The sequence below is a fragment of the Sminthopsis crassicaudata genome, chromosome 4 (genome assembly GCF_048593235.1).
Source record: "Sminthopsis crassicaudata isolate SCR6 chromosome 4, ASM4859323v1, whole genome shotgun sequence".
In the NCBI taxonomy this organism is placed as follows: Eukaryota; Metazoa; Chordata; class Mammalia; order Dasyuromorphia; family Dasyuridae; genus Sminthopsis; species Sminthopsis crassicaudata.
This window is the reverse complement of record NC_133620.1, coordinates 468,395,125-468,411,712: the sequence shown is the minus strand read 5'-3', so window position 1 is coordinate 468,411,712 and position 16,588 is coordinate 468,395,125. Positions and strand designations below refer to the sequence as shown.

At 44.7% G+C, this 16,588-nt stretch overlaps 1 protein-coding gene across 1 annotated transcript in view; it reads right to left on the bottom strand.

Moving 5' to 3' along the window:
* Positions 1-11,749: 11,749 nt before the first annotated feature.
* Positions 11,750-16,588, bottom strand: part of ETV5 (ETS variant transcription factor 5) — a 60,481-nt gene continuing 55,642 nt past the window's right edge. The window contains 3 exon segments of the mRNA XM_074264239.1: positions 11,750-11,959; positions 11,962-12,043; positions 14,370-14,471. Of these exon segments, the coding sequence (XP_074120340.1) occupies positions 11,823-11,959; positions 11,962-12,043; positions 14,370-14,471 (321 nt within the window). The 3' untranslated portion in view covers positions 11,750-11,822.

Sequence of the window (16,588 nt, the reverse complement as noted above, 5' to 3'; positions counted from 1 at the left end):
TTTTCTAAAATTAATCAGCTCCTCATTTCTTATATTATAATAGTATTCCATCACAATCATAAATCATAACTTCTTTAGTCATTCCCCAATTGATAGGCATCCTCCCAATTTTCAATTCTTTGCCATCACTAAGAGAGGGGCTATAAAGATTTTAGAACATATAGGTTATTTTTTCCTTTTTCCCTGATTCCTTTGGGAAACAGACCTAATAATAGTCTTGCTGGGTCAAAGGGTATACACAGTTTTTAATAACTCTTTGGGCATAATATCTGATTATTTTTCAAAATGATTAAATTAATTCACAGTTCCACTAACAGTGTATTAATGTTCCAGTTTTTTCACATCTCCTCCAACATTTGACATTTTCCCTAGTTTTTTGTTTTTTGTCTTAGAAATGTTCTTATATAAGTATCTGATGTATAGTGGGCTGATTTATTCCTTCTCCAATTTTTAGGCATCTCCATAATCCTCAAATTTTCCTTTCTTGATCTGCTTTCTAGATCAAACTCTGGACCTTCCAAACTGGGGTTCCACTATCTAGATTGTCAAGATTGGATCTTATATGGCCCACTATATCTCAGCAGGCTCCATTTTATATCTCAACTTGCCCATCCCCAATTGAAATTTTCTTTCATTTTAAAATTATTTTTATTATAGCTTTTTATTTACAAGATATAAGCAATTTTTCAGCATTGGCCCTTGCAAAACCTTCTGTTCCAACTTTTCCCCTCCTTCCCCCCCACCTCCTTCCCTAGATGATAGACAGTCCCATACATGTTAAATATGTTAAATATATGTTGATGAGCAGGACCAAGAGATCATTATGTACTTTAACAACAATACTATATGATGATCAATTCTGATGGACGTGGCTCTCTTCAACAATGAGATGAACCAAATCAGTTCCAATGGAGCAGTAATGAACTGAACCAGACACACCCAGTGAAAGGATTCTGGGTGATGACCAGGAACCACTACACAGAATTCCCAATCTCTCTATTTTTGTCCACCTGCATTTTTTATTTCCTTCACAGGCCAATTGTACACTATTTCAAAGTCCGATTCTTTCTGTACAGCAAAATAACTGTTTGGACATGTATACATATATTGTACTTAATTAACATATTTAACATGTATTAGTCAACCTGCCATCTGGGGAAGGAAGGGAAAATTTGGAACAAAAGGTTTGGCAATTGTCAGTGCTGTAAAATTACCCATCGTATATCTGGTAAATAAAAAGCTATAATAAAAAAAGTATATGTTAAATATAATATATGTATACATATCCATATAGTTTGCTGCACAAGAAACATCGGACTTAGAAATAAGATAAAAAAAAACCTGAGAAGGAAATCAAAAATGCAAATGGATAAAACCAGAGGGAGTAGAAATGCTATGTTGTGGTCCCAATCGACAATCCCAAATCGAAAATCAACTGACTTACACTATGCATGGAGCCTTTCTACCTGCATCCCCCCTTACAAATTCTAGGACTATAATAAAAATTAATACTGTCATTGCTATTAGAAAGGGTGTATTTATCTATTCCTTGTAATTTTCTAAACCAAAATAGGCCCACCAATCCCTGATAATGTATTGTCTCCTCCCAAGAGAATATAAGAATGCCATTATGGGTACATAGAAAACTGGCCTTGAGAACAGGGTGTCTTGGATTCAAGTCTCACCTGACACATCTTAGGCTCTGGGGATCCTTGGCAAGTGCCATCAGTTTTCTTAAATGACAAGACGGCATCAAAGTCTGCAGTGTTAAAGGGACAAAGCAGAAGGACATATGATCACCTGATACGTTTGCCACTGCTATGGAGAATCCCAACTCAAAGTCAAAATGGAAGGTGAGTGAGACAGTGCTCTGGGTGCTTCTTTGTTTGGGTGATGGTGCTAACTGGAAGCTAGGTTGTACACTGAATAGTGAGATGAGTGAAAGAGGAAATGACTGAGGAAACAAAGGTTTGAGCCTCTGAGCAAATCGATTTATCCAATTGCATAAAAAATCGGCATCAACACTCCTCAGCTTAGTACTGAATCCTGAGCACCAAAAGAGACAGACGTTTATGCATTAAAAACAATTAATCAAATAACTAGTAAACTAAGATCAATTAATTAAAGGAAACAAAATTAAGAATTTAAAATTTTTTTTAATTAGAGGAGAGATAAGGGATTTTGCAAGTTGGGATGGGGAGAGTGTACAGATATAATCCCCTGAAATCAGAAATAGAGTTGTTCCACTCCCGGTAAGTGTCTGTAAGCATTCAAAGGAATATGGAAAAATGCCTTTTTGATCAGTTTGGGGCCACTTTTCAGGTAAGCATATAGGTTTCTTTAATTGTGAGAAAACTCCTTGCATCAATCTTTAGATCCGATTGTCTATAAGCAACAGGTAGAAGGGGTCCAGTTTTCCAGCTCCAGAGGTCTAGGTTCAAACAATTCAGTAAAGTTTTCTCATAGTTAAATAGCCTTGTCACAATGAAGAAATTGGACTAGATACATAATTGAATAAAAAGAGAACTGAGCTAGCTCCAGAATTGAGTCATAAGATGGAGTCAGTGTGATTAATTCAATTCCCACAATTCTCCTTTTGATTCATGGGGGAAGGGCCAGATCTTTCCCCTCTGCCTTCCACGGATCTCTTCTCAATAAGCCAAATCTATAAGGTTTTCAATATATTCATAATCAGAATTACTTGTCAGGTAACAAATCAAATTACTTAGACTAATTTTGAGAGGGGAGATTTATGTCACCAAGGCAACCAAAAATACTCAGCAGAGTAAACACCATGAAACAAAAGGCCTCAGTAATGCAATGATAGTCATCAATATTAAATAACATCAAGTCTTCTTGTATCCTAGTAACCCACCCTCAATATCCATTTAATCATTACAGTTTGTCTTGCGTCCCAGGTGTTAGTCATCCGGTCTCTGGAGATAGCTTCTCTGGGACATTCTGGCAGCGGCTTTCATTCTCAGGAGAGCTCTGCAGGGGGCTCTGCTTCTCTGCTTTCAAATCACTTGTAGAAATTCCCAGATAATTCTGCTAGAATCTGCCAGTTACAAGACTTAATACAATTTAGTACAATCTCTGTACAATCTTTCACTAACCATAATAGAATGTTGAACCCGGTACAGTCTGAAGATCAGAGAACAAATCCAGCCTCAGGTACTCATCAGCTATGGAACCTGAACAAGCCACTTAAGCCCTGTCTCAGTTTTGTCATCTATAAAATGGATAACCTATGTTCTCAGTATTTCTTCACTGGATACTTCTTCTCTTTCTTCCTTCCCAAGATTATTGTAAGACTCAAATGAGCTCATAGTTGTCAAGATCTTTGCAAAACAAAGCGTTATAGAAATACTAATAACTTATTATTAAGTCTGAAAGTGCTATGGGGCCTTCTCAGGCAGATTCACTTAAGAGACTGGTTTAATAGTCTATGCAAGAAAAAAAATCAAATGCGTAAGAATGGCCACTATCTGGATTATGACATGTCCTTTGATGAAAGAAGTACGCATTTATTAAGTGCCTACTGTATGCTATATGTGTTACTATTATATGCTATATGGGTTACTACTATATGCTATATAGTATATAAATTATAGTACAATTTATATGCTATATATGTTAAATGTTTTGCAGATATTATCTCATTTAATCTTCACAACAACCCTAAAAGGAAGGACTATCATTATCTTTATTTTATAGTTAGGGAAAGTAAGACACACAAAATTTAAGTCACTTGCTTAAGTTCATACAGCTAGTACGTGTATGGGGTCAAATTTGACCACAGATATTCCTGACTCCATGCTCAGTATTCCATCCACTGTACAACTTCCCTACTTTGGCTATGAGGAAGTCCATGTCTAGGATACTATAAAGTCTCTCTATCACATGGAGAAAAAAAAAATAACTGAAAAAGCAAAGGTACACCTATCCTAAAAATAGTGGAGGTATTAGAGAATTGAATGACAATAGAATTTAAAAGAATATTATCATCTGGTTAGTGATCTTTTTTTTTTTCCCCCCTGAGGCTGGGGTTAAGTGACTTGCCCAGGGTCACACAGCTAGGAAGTGTTAAGCGTCTGAGAGCAGATTTGAACTCGGGTCCTCCTGAATTCAAGGCTGGTGTTCTATCCACTGGGCCACCTAGCTGCCCCTGGTTAGTGATCTTGAAAAGATAATTCCTATTCTGATTCCTAAAAGGAGGAAACTTTATTTCATTTCGAAAAGCACTTTAGGAAAACAACAAGGTTATTAGACTGGTAGACTGGGGAATGCTGTCATTACATCTGGATTTTGGCAGCAAGTGACCAAATATCTTAAGAAGATATATCTGGGGAGAAGATGGAGCTAGGACATATATGCCAGTGCAGTTAGGTAGATTCTCAACTGCTGAATGACTAGCTGAGGGTAGTGATTGGAGGTCTCTGCAGAAGGGTCACATCATTTTTCTTGGGCCCATAACATTTCACATTTTTATGCAAGGATGAAGGCAAAGAAAACGTCTTTTGGAATCCAAAAAGACCACAAGAAATTTGAATGATAGGCCAAATGCACAGAATTTCATAAGGATAAATGCAAAAATTTTATGTGTAGCTTAAAAATCAGTTGCATTCAGCAGAGATTAACTGATATGGAAAAAATTAGCACATATCATTGGCCTGTTGGCTACACATGAGTCAACGGTGTAAGTGGGAAGCCAAAAAAATGTTTTTCTCAGGGCAATTTTTGCTTGTCCTTTGTACTGAAGAAGACCGAAGACTTGACTCATGGGTGAATTGATTATAAGTGAGACCCAATTGCTTCATTCTTTCCTCCAGTCGTTAAGTCCTGTGATAAAAAGGCAAGTAGTGATGGCCCAGGATGCAGCGGATGACTTGATGCTTTTGATGTCTGACCAAGCTCTAAGCACTCCACGGTGTCTGCTCCAGCTACCTTGATGGCCACTGGAACAAATTATTCTCATCTGCCCACTGTACTGAGGTAGGCATCCCTCTAATTCACAAACAGGTTTGTCGGTTACTTCAACCTGGTTTAGCTTACCTGCTGAGATGATTTACTAGGGTGTGGCCACTGTGGAGCGACAGGTGAGAGTCGAGTGCCAACGTAAACACCACAAGTGGATGAGTACCCTGAAAAGGGCTTTGCAAGCCCTCACACAAGAGGTACTAGTGTTCCTGGAATGCCCTATTCATCCAGAAAAATGCACAAAAAGTTAAAAAAAAATTGGACAGTATCGGGCAGTTCTATGAAAAAAGGCAGAGTGGGAATATCTCAAAAAAACTTGACAGTGGAAGGGCATGTCGAGAGAAAAACAGCTGAGAAATTTCATCAGAGCAATTAGAGGCAATTCCCAAAGAGCAATTAGGTTTTATTCCATGCCAAGCACAGATTATTCTCAACAATGTATTTTCCAGGGCTTCTTTTTTCCAGCCCTGTTTTAAATGATGCACCATTTCCCTTGAAAGGTTTCATCTGACAATTTTTACTTGGTGTGTCTGATCAAGGCAAACTGTCCCTCCATCCCTTTATTTTCATTACTGCCTAAGATGCTGGAGCACCTCACTTTAGTTTGTTCAGATCCTCCAAGGAGATGGCATAGGGTTCTCTGGATCTTGGAGGGTTAGATGGAAAGTATTTTTGGATTTGTTTCTTTCCCAGCTATCTTCTTTCCACTGACAAGAAGAGTAGCGTGGATTATGTGCAGATATTTAGCCAATAAAGACAGTCCCTCTAACCTAGTAGGATATAAGTACTTTGAGGGCAGAGATTATTGAATGATATCCTGGTGGTGAATCTTCACCACTTAGTCCAGTGACTTGCAGAAAGAGTAGGTGTGGAATGTTTGTTGAATTAATTGAACAGCTGTTAGAACTCAGCCATATAGCCAGAGGACTTGATTCCCCCATATTCTTTAGCTATGGTAATAAGACTTTCCTTCTGCCAGTTCAGCTTGGGAACTTAATTCCAATGTTTATGCAAGGCAGCAATACACTAGACAATCCAATCAAACAAGCATTTATTATGTGAAGGCACTGTGCATACAAAGACAAAACAACAACAAAAAAGTTCTTAGCCTATGCTTGCAATCCTCTGGTAGGAGGAGATACAGGCACTAGGGGTATCATTTGAGCAGGGAGTAAACTTTAAGGAAAGATTTCCCTTTCGAATGGCAAGGGAACTGAGGCTTGAAGGGAGGAAGGGAGGGAGAGAGAAAGGAAGGGAGGAAGGGAGAAAGGAAGGAGGGGCACAGGACACTGCCTGTGAAAAGCAGAGCAGAAGGTCGAGTACCAGGTCGAGTAGGCCAGTTTGGTACACAGAATGGATAAAGGGGAGTGATGTGCAATAAGCCTCAAAAGATAGGCTGAAGCCAGATCATGTAGCACTTTAAACAACAAAGGACAAAGTGTACCCCTTTTAGTGCCTGCTGGCTCGACCAAGCTCCTTCATTGTGTCTGATCCAGGGAAAGGTCAGAATTCATTGGTGTTATTGACAAAGGATTCATAACATTATCCTTTCCCAGATTTTAAACATCTAATTTCTCTGAGCTAATAGAACCAACAAATATTGATATGATCAATCCTGGATCTAGTGGATTTGAAGGGGATCCATTTTCTTCACTTTTGTCTCAAGACCTTCATGCAAAGAAACTCGGACACAAACTCAGAACCCATTGATGGCCATACTAAATTTCCACTACTGCACGTGATCAGTTGTTCTGCTACATGAGAAACATTTTGATCTTCATTCTGCATACATTCTTAAACCTGCCATAGGACATAATGCCTTTGCCTCATCTTCCTAATTTAGATATCAAAAACAAAAAAACTATTATATCCCATTTAAGGATAAGGCAGCCAGGTGCAGTATAGTGGTCTTCAGGCTGGGGCTCCTGCCTGTGCTAAGTTCCCAAAGGTGTATGATCAACCAAAGTGGGGAAGATAGGAATATCACCTCATAATTATAATAACTATCCTCATAATTATAATAGCTCAAAAACCCATCTGCCCTTCCTTTTCCCAATTAGGTGTTTGCCTCTCGGGGCAATTATTGCTTAATCCTAACTCAGACATCCATAGTGTGGTATCCCTGAGGAAATGTATTTCTCTCCTCCCCTACTGAATATACTTACAAAGAAAACAAGTTTTACATAGATTTGGATGCATGATCAAAAACCATCATGTGACCCTGAACAAGCCCTAGTCAATCTGTGTTCTAAGCAAGTTTCTAAGACTAAATTGTGGGGAAATGCTGACTTGATATGAATATAATAGGAATATCATTGCTCTATAAAAACTGATGAGCAGGCTGATTTCAGAAAAGCCTGGAAAGATTTATATGAACTGATTCTAAGTGAAGTGAGCAGAACCAAGAGTACATTGTACATAGTTAATAAGATTACGTGATAATAAACTGTGTTAGGCTAAACTCTTTTCAACAGTGAGGTGATTCAAGGCCATTCCAATCAGACTTGTGATGGAAAGTGCCATCTACCTCCAAAGAGAACTAAGGAGACTGAATGTGGCTCAAAGCATAGTATTTTCATTTTTTAATTGTTTTTTCTTTCTAGTGTTTTTTTTTTCTGCTTTTGATCTGATATTTCTTGAATATGGAATTATGTTCAGAATTGCTCATGTTTAACCGATATCAGATTGCTGATTTGGGCAGAGGGAGAAAAAAAATCCCAACACAAGATTTTGCAAAAGTGAATATTGAAAAATATCTTTTCATATATTTGGAGAAAGAAAATACTCAAAAAAAAAAAAAAAAAAAAAAAGGAAACTGCTGGCCTACATTGCATGGGAGTTTTCTCCTCCAAAAATTCTCTAGATCAATGAAATCGTAGGTCAGACCACATCCCTACGTTCATGAAAGGAGAAACCAATTTTGATTACACAGCCCACTTTCTCTATGCCCTTGTCCTAGTTCAAAAGTTTGTAAGGGAGGTGATATATTGGGAGACATCATTAGATTAAAGCTTGATATAGGGCATGAACTGGAGAACCAGCCCTTGAATAACAGAAGTTGTTGGACAAGCTGTTATTATGCCCAGAGCCAAGAAAGCCAAGTGCTGGCATTGTCAGTCTTGCCAGCTCCCTCTTTCCTTCCCTTCAATGCACCTTTTCTTCACCAAATGAAGCCATTCGATTTTTCTGACAGAGAAACACATTCATTCTTCAGGAGCCTTTATTCTCGTGGGTCTATCGGCCATCTCTGGGCTCCTACAGTCACACGCTTTCTCACATTGCTTACTGAGCCCTTTAGATAGCTGGGAGGTGCACAGGCAGCACAGTGCCACAGGTCATGGTATTGTTTCCATTGTAACGGGAGCTCTGAAAGCCCGAATTCATTGAAATCCATGAAGCCAGGATAAGGAGAAGGCAAAATGCCCAAGTCCCTCAATTAGTCTCTGCTGGAAAGAGTGGACAGGTTGGGGTTGTGGCCAAGGATTTCTTTTACAGTTAGGGAAAATTAAAAAGAGCCCCTAAAGTTTTAGAATATATTTTAAAGAACCAATTGCTAAAAAAAAAAAAAATAGACATGTAAAGAACTTCTAAAATGATCTTTGGAAAATTAAATCATCAGGGTGGCTCTTTCCCCACTGGCTCTCCCATAGGCCATTCCACAACTAATTCTGGTTATTTGCTTGGGCCTTCTGTTCCCTTTAGCCTGAAGCTCCTCAAAGATGGGTAGAAAGAAGTGAGTCTCCTCTGGAGTTTGCATGGTAAGGTATTGACCAGGCCAGACTTCAGCTCTTGCCACTTGTGTTCCCATGATCAAGTCCAGAACATTTCTAAGTCTCGGATGCCCCCCCCCCCCCATTACATAAATATTATGACATTTAAACTATACAGTAAAGGAAGTTGTTCCCATTTTGCAGATTGTGGGGTCCTGGGCTAGAATAAAGAAGTTACCTTGAGGCTCACAAAAGGGGAGGACCAGGGACCTTAAGGACACAAATCAAGGGAGGTTGAATTGACACATAGTCATAGAAGCCCTAAGTAGCAGAGCTGGGATTTGAACTGAGATCTTGATCACAAATTCAGGGCTCTTTCCACCTTGCTATGATGCTTCCAGAGGGAGGACTTGGGAATCTCTCATTTACCATCTACCCACCCCCAGGTCCCACAGCTGGCAGAGATCCAGCTCATGTTCCCTGCTTCCTGGATCTGAGAGACAATATGGCTGCTCTGCATGTTCTAGAAATGACTTCCTGTGCCATAGGATGGTTTTTCTTTGGATTGTGGAGGAGGGAAAAGGCTCAGCTGGACTCGAGGCTCTTCTCCAATGCTTTGGAGACAAGGAGAAGGAAACCGAGTCTCTTCACGCAGTCCCGTGGGCTCACCAAGAGCCGAGCCTGTTCTACTGCAACACTGAGGAGGAAGGCGTCCCCGACTCATTACTCCCCAAGGGGACCAGACCCTATTTGGCTCCTGCCAACACGCCCTTTAACCCCGGCCCCTGCTGCCCAATCGTAGGCAAGGTAGCTTGTGTTTGCTAACTGAAGTCGATGCTGGGAGAAAGAAAGAGGCAGCTTTGGAGAGGAAGGAGAACTGAAAGCAAACGTCTTTATTGTACACAGTACAGAATGTAATGCAGCTTGGCAGGATGCAAATGGCCCTGCTCAGGGGAAAGGCTTCCAAACCAACTCCCAAATCAAACCCTTTCTGCCCTGGAGACTTTCTCCACCTAGAAAAGAACCGAAAGCCATCCAGGAGGTCAGCGAGTCTGGTTCCCGGGAAGGCCACACCTTGGCCACCATTCTATGCCTTGTGACAGACAGGACGGGGGAGGAGAGCTCAGGCTACAAAGAATTAGTGTCACTCTGACTGAAACAGAATAAACCCATCCAAATAAATCCCAAACCAGTGAAAGGAAAAAGAAAGGAAGAAAATCCTATACAGCATTTACAACAAATAAATTTTTAGCCATTTTTTTGGGGGGTGGGGGAAGGGAAGAATAAAATATGCATATATGTATAGAATACGTGTAGGTTAGAGAGCTATAATTACATTGTCTGGAACAGTTATCTTGATTACAGTATGGCGCTAATTAGGCCAAGGTCACAGGTTGCATTTATATAGGCTAATTAGCTTTACACAGAGAAACGCTCTATTCCATAGCCAGTCTACAGCCCTCACCCCAATTGCCGAGCCAGCTCCCACCATGCTCTTGGGCATAAGGGAGACTCTGAAACAGGGAGACCGGGCAGCCGTGGCCCATCGCCCGTCCATAGAAAAATAACTTAGAGCACATTTTATCGATAAGGGGTCAAAAGCATCACCTTCACAGGCAGACCAGTCTGAGATGGCCAAGGGAGCCGAGCCTCACCCCTCAGGTTACGGCAGGGGAGCCCCGTCTAAAAACGGACATCTCTCCTCAGCAGACTCCACCGTCTTCTGAGCCTTGATCAGTTGCTGACACACTGACCGAGAAAAAAGAAAAACCCACGAATGGACCGGAACAGTAGAAGAGGGAAAGAGGGCAGGGGATGGTAGTTTTTTACCCGTAGGCATCCCACGCGTGTCTCAGACCCCATGAATTCTATATGCAGGGCTGCTGGACCGAGGTAAGGAAAAAGGATGAAATGGAAGTCATCAGCTACCTCCACAGAGATAACCTCAAAGGCTCCCACACTGTGACCAGGTTCCAAATGAACATGAAATGTTATGTACATAGACTGCAGAAAGAGTATGTCAGTGAGTAGGGGGAACTATACACAGAAGAGCTAGGAAGAGTATCCATGCTGTCCCATAAGCTTCCAAAATGTACAACACGGGCGCGAATGTTCCATCAGGTTATCGGGTGCAGAAAGCAGAAAGCAGACGGGCTTCAGGCCTGGCTCGGGGGGCGTCCGGAGCAAAGCCCTTTTTCAAGCTGCAGCATCTCGGGAAGGTCGGCACGGCCCCGCCTGGAGAGCGGCGCTGAGCTTCCCACAGGATTTTTGCTTTAGATACCAAAACTACAAAAACCAGTTTTTAGAAACGGCTTCGCCAAAACCACCGTCTCCCCCCACCCCGTTCCCAAATTCCAAATCGAAAGCAAAACCAAATACTGTCGAGTGTTAATCACCCTTCTCCTAAAAGCAAAGCCATCCCCACAGAGCCGGGCGTGGGGGAAGAGGGCAGCTTGTCCTGGTGGTGCCAGGAGAGGCCAGGCTACAGCCAGAGCGCGGCTCCCACCGTCCCGAGGTCGCCTCCTCAGCCAAGAGAACAGAGGCTGAGTCTTCATTCAGAGGGAAATCCGAGACCGCAGTTCTGGGGGACTTGGGCCTCCCTCCCCAACTGGGCCCGGCTAGTTTTCGGTCAGTGTAGAATTTTTCAATTCACCGTTTGTGCAAATTAGAGCCGCTCGAACGGAACGCGGAGGTACCTCGGAGCCTCGACCAAAGCGAGCGATTGTCACGACAACTTTGTGCCGACACAGTCCCGAGTCCCCGAGGGCCATGTGTTCCCGAGGTCTTGCTCTGCACACACTGTCCGGTGGGAGGTGGCGGGCACAAACGCCGGCTCCACTGACCTCCTTTTCCCCCCCGGCTTCTTCAGGATGACAGCTGGGGTTCCTGCCACACTTGGGGACCCCTTTCCTGCTCCTACTTCCCTGGCTAGGGTGCCAATGCAGGCCGAGGCCCACCCGAATAATCAGGGGCAAGCTTGGAGAATGGCAGAAAAAAAACCCCAAAACAACCAATAATAATAATAATAACAATAACAATAATAATAATAATAATAACTCAAAGAAAATCACTGCCTTCATTTGCCTGAATGGGAGCTGCTAAATCTGGCACTGGAGCTGCCAACTCAGCCCCTCAGTAAGCAAAGCCTTCTGCGTAGGGGAGGCTGGGGCAGCGATCCATGTCGAGGAGGTAAGCGGGGTTGTCCTCAAAGTGGGTCAGGGGTAAGGTTTCCTCCTCGTTCAGGGGGCACTCGGACTCGGCCTTCAAGAAGGACGCTGATTGTCTGGAAAGGCCATGGAAAAGAGAGCGTCTGGATCGCAGACAAATTTGTAGACGTACCGCTCGCCAGCCACCTGCAGGAAGAGACACGTGTCTGTCTTTGGCCTGAACGGCATGAAGGAAAGAAGGTGAGGATGGGGGAGGGAGATCTCTCCGGGAGCCCCCCGGAAAGGTCAGCGTCCACCCCTAGATGTCTAGGCTGACCCCATGTTTTGCCTTCTGCTCCTGGTTGACATCTCTTCCCAGCCTTCCCCCTTGGAATAAAGACCACCTCTTTTTCCTGTCATTGTTTATCTTCAAAGGTCGGAGCCCACCCGTTCCCTCCGGAAGAGGCTTTCTTCCCCTGTTCACTAAATAGTCCATGTATAACTTTCTACAGAATGGTCTTGCTTCAACAGCAGCCACCCATCTTTCCAAAATGGAGGGGACCCAGGGGGCCGAGAGGGAGACAGATGACACTTTTCCAGTTGGGCTTACCCTCCACATTAAAGGGTTCAGGATTTTGAAATGCTATGAACCCCCAGATCTGAGCATCTGTGCCCAGTGGAAGCACTAGGCCACATTCCCATGCAAAGGAGAAATTATTTTATGACTGCTGGACATTCTGCATTTAGCAGGCCATTACTGCCCCAGACTGAACTGAGAAATTATAAAGATTTCTGGGTAACGCACCAGCGTCCCAAACTCTTACTTATTCAGACTGGACAACGAATGCGCTACGACCTCAAGGTTATCCCCTCCATTCTCTCCTTAGTAGGAGTGTGAGTCTTTTGACTTAGCTGGAAGTTCAGAGAAGACGAGTTCTGACAGATGGGAGGCTAAAACCATAAAAGTGACATTTTCTATTATCTCTAGACATTAGTTATTCAGCCTAACCATCACGGTTGGCTCCAGTGCACCGACTCCCATTCCAGCGAGCGCTCACTTTATTGGGAGCTCTATGAAAATTTCCATCTGCTCCAAGAGCTTTGCCTTAAGAAGTTTATTATGGTGTCGGAACAGAAACGGGATTCTGATCATCCCAAAAGCTCCTAATTCAAGGGGAAGGACCTCAGGCCCCGTTCCATAAGATAAGCTGCATCTGTGACACGGTCGGCTATGCCCAGTACTCTCTGGGGCGCCAGACCTTGAGAGTGTGACACCTGTAATGGGCTCTGCTAAGATACTGACTCCAACAGAGTCTGAAGGAATCAAGGCAGAAATAAATGACCAGCTCCATCTGTCCATTTTCCCTCTTCACCCCTAATCCAAATGGTTCTGATGCACGTACACCAGCTCTCGGGCCTTATCTACGGGTTTCAATTTATTCCTGGGTCACATGACATATGAGTCATTACCCACAAATCAAGTTCATTATCAACAATCAAGTGCTTTCTTAAAAAATGAAGGGGTCTGTAAATGGGAACTGACATCCCTGTCTATGGATCCAAGTCGCTGGGCATCCTAACAGCCATGACGTGGCTGCCCCCAAGAACAGGGGCCTCCTCCACCATTACTCCAGGGGAAGAAAATGGCATTAGCCAATGACAGTCCATCAAGCATCAGACCTGGCAGAAGGAGTAACCCAAGAACCCAGGGCTTGTTCCTCGGCTTAGTCTGCCCTCTACCCCCGTTGGAAGATTCCTCCCTGGAACACCAGGCAGGGGCCCCTGATCGTTCTCAACACGCGCTCTCACAGGGCTCTTGGAGCTGGGATTTCTTTGAGCTGGCCAACTTTCTGGTGAGGAAACGCCTCCTGTCAATGCAGGTCGGCCCCTTCTCCACAACTTACAGTTTCAGACAATTGTCTGGGGTAGTGCAGCCCCGGGGTAGAGCACTGAGGGCCCAGCTTCCCACGATGCTCTGGCTGTGGCGTGATGCTCACTGGGGCTCTGAGCTTCCAGGAGCATGGCATGGGGACTAAGCTCCACAGACAACTTACCTTCCCTAAATGTTGTCAGATAAACCATCAAGCACGTGTGAGTGTCTGCTCCCCAGGGGGAGCACCAAAATGAAAAGGGTCACGAATTTCTTGTCTCTCTAACCTGCTATTTACCCCAGGTTGGGCTTCTGAATTTTGACTCCCACTCGTCCCATTCAGGGAACTTCAATGGCGCTCTCCAAATCTCTTCTGCTCTAACTTAGCTCTAAATAGTCTTCCCTTTAAGAAATCTGGAAGAAGCCCAGCCATCAGAAAAATCCCCTCAGTTCTAGTCTCTAAGACTCCAGCGGGACATTCTGGATTTTCTAGGAAATCTCGGCCTTCCTGGCTTGTTCTTAACCCCCGAGCCAGTGCTCCCTCCCTCCCAAGCTCTTGTTCTGGCTATCCCGAGCACTTCCATTTCAGAGGGGCCACTTTTCAAGGAATCCTTTGTCTTCTCCCATGATCCTCTAGGGCCTGGGGCCGCCCAGGTCCCTTACCTTCTGCATGATGCCCTTCTCATAATAGTAGCGCAGGGAGCGGCTAAGCTTGTCATAATTCATCGCTGGTCGGTTCTTCTGGATGCCCCATCGCCGAGCAACCTGAGGACAGAGGAAAGCGGGGTGACCAAAAGACCCTGGTCTTGTGTCAGTGACACGCCTTCCTGAAACAAAGGGCCTGCAGCCTGACCCCAAGAGAGGCCTCGAGGTACCACGGGCGCAAGGGCTTTGAGATGGCCGCGGGTTCGCTTAATGTCTCGGCGGAAGCCAACGTGCTTCTGTTCTTGCACGTATGAATTATTGACCAATGCCCAGAGCCCATTAGCATGTTGCCGTTAAGTGCTATGGTTTCTGTTGCAGTCAATAAGGAATAATTAGAATGGTCATCCCTGAAACATTAGAAACACACTAGTGAGTTGCTAATGGGCTAAGAGAACAAAAGTTCAATTCTAATAAGATTGGAGAGGGGCCGGGAGACGTTCACTTATTGCAGCTCCCACCGTGAGGGGGAATCAGATGGTTTGAGTCTGCAGCCGTCCAATCCTGCGCTCCCGGGAGACTTTCAGAATGAGCCCGAGAGCTCGGAGCGCCATTATCCATCTAATGAAAAATTAACAGGGCTTCCCAAACAGTGTGGAAGTGCATTAAATCCCACCCAGTCCACCTGAGGCACAATGATGGAGAGATGTAATCTGAGGCCCGAGCAGACAAAGCGAACCCAGCGGCCAGGAAGCCTCCCCGGTGGCCGTGATGGATTAGCGGGCCAGCCCATTTTTTATCTCATCCGCGTTTGACTCCCACTCATCCCGTTCAGGGAACTTCGAGCTAATGCATGGCTAGATACCCACAAACACTCAGCATTTCAGCCTTTGCTTAAAAGGATCTCCCCCTAAGAGTCATAAACCCTTCCGAAAACATCCAAAAACAGAGCTCCTCAAGGCAGCCCACTATGTTCGACACGTTTAGTACGACTCCCGAGAAATGTTGGTCTTCGCTGCTGAATCTGAACTTGGAGACAGTGTCTTCTTCCAATATGGCAGAGACATGAGCCCAAACCGACTTCTAAGGACTCGAAGACACTGTCCAAGGTGCTGGGGCCGTCGAGAGTTAAATGACATGAAGTGATTTCATTTTAGATGAAGAGATAATGTCACCCTAACCTTGGCCTTAGCTGCCTGCCACGTCCTGCGGTCTATCACTCGGGTATGAATTTAACATACAAAGTTTAAGAAAACTTGAAAAAATCAAATGCTACAAAACAAAAATCTTCATGATATTAATCATGACATCATTAATAGGGGAGCTTGCTCTTGTGTCATTCCTGTCCTAATACCTGCCGTCTTCTCATCCCATCATCCTCCAGGAGATCTCTTCATGGGCAGAGGCAGCCTCTTCCCCCCCTATGGTCTCAGGGAGGCCCTGAGCTTGCTGGCTCATGACACGCCCGGCTGCTCTCCCTCCTTTTCTGATCACCCATTTTCCAGACGGTAGCTCTTCTACAAGCTTCTTGTGCTACCGCCTGCTCACACCCCTCCTGGGTCTGGCAGCCCCCAGCCCCTCCTGTACCGGGGGCACAGGCACACCGAGAGGCCTTCCCTCAGGGGCTGGCCACTACGAGATGAAGTCTTTGGTCAAAGCAACCCAAGGAGAAGAAAAAGAAAAAAATCCAAGAGAAATCGGGACAGTGACCAGGGCAGAAAGCGGCCTCTCCCCCCGGCCCCCAGCACGGCGGAGCATAATTGTCGGCCCTCCCCCAGGACCGAGCATGCGCTCTCCGCACATCCTGCAGCTCTCCCAGATGCAGAGCTCTGGGCCCTGCTCGCAGGCTGCCGGGGTAGCCATAGTGACGAGTCCTCCTTCCGCACCCACCCGCGCCCGGCTGAGCCCACTCAAGAGCTCCTTGTTCCTCGGTGCCGCCCGGCACCACAGGCCAGCCCACACAAGGGGGCCGCGGGCTCGGCTGCTGGGGGAGCCACGGGGAGCCGGGTTAGGAGTCAGAGGTCCGGCCGGGACCTCGGGGGCCACTCCGGGCCGTCCCTTTTCAATGTCTTCTGTAAAACAGAGGGGGGGGAGCGGGGCTGCAACCTCAAAGGTTTCTTCCAGTTCTAAATCTGTGCCCCCGGAGGGATGGATTATTCAGGCTCTCCAGGATCAGACATGTGATCGGTCCTTTTCACCGTGACACAAAGGCCAGTTCTTTCTAAGGAGAGCTCCTCTGA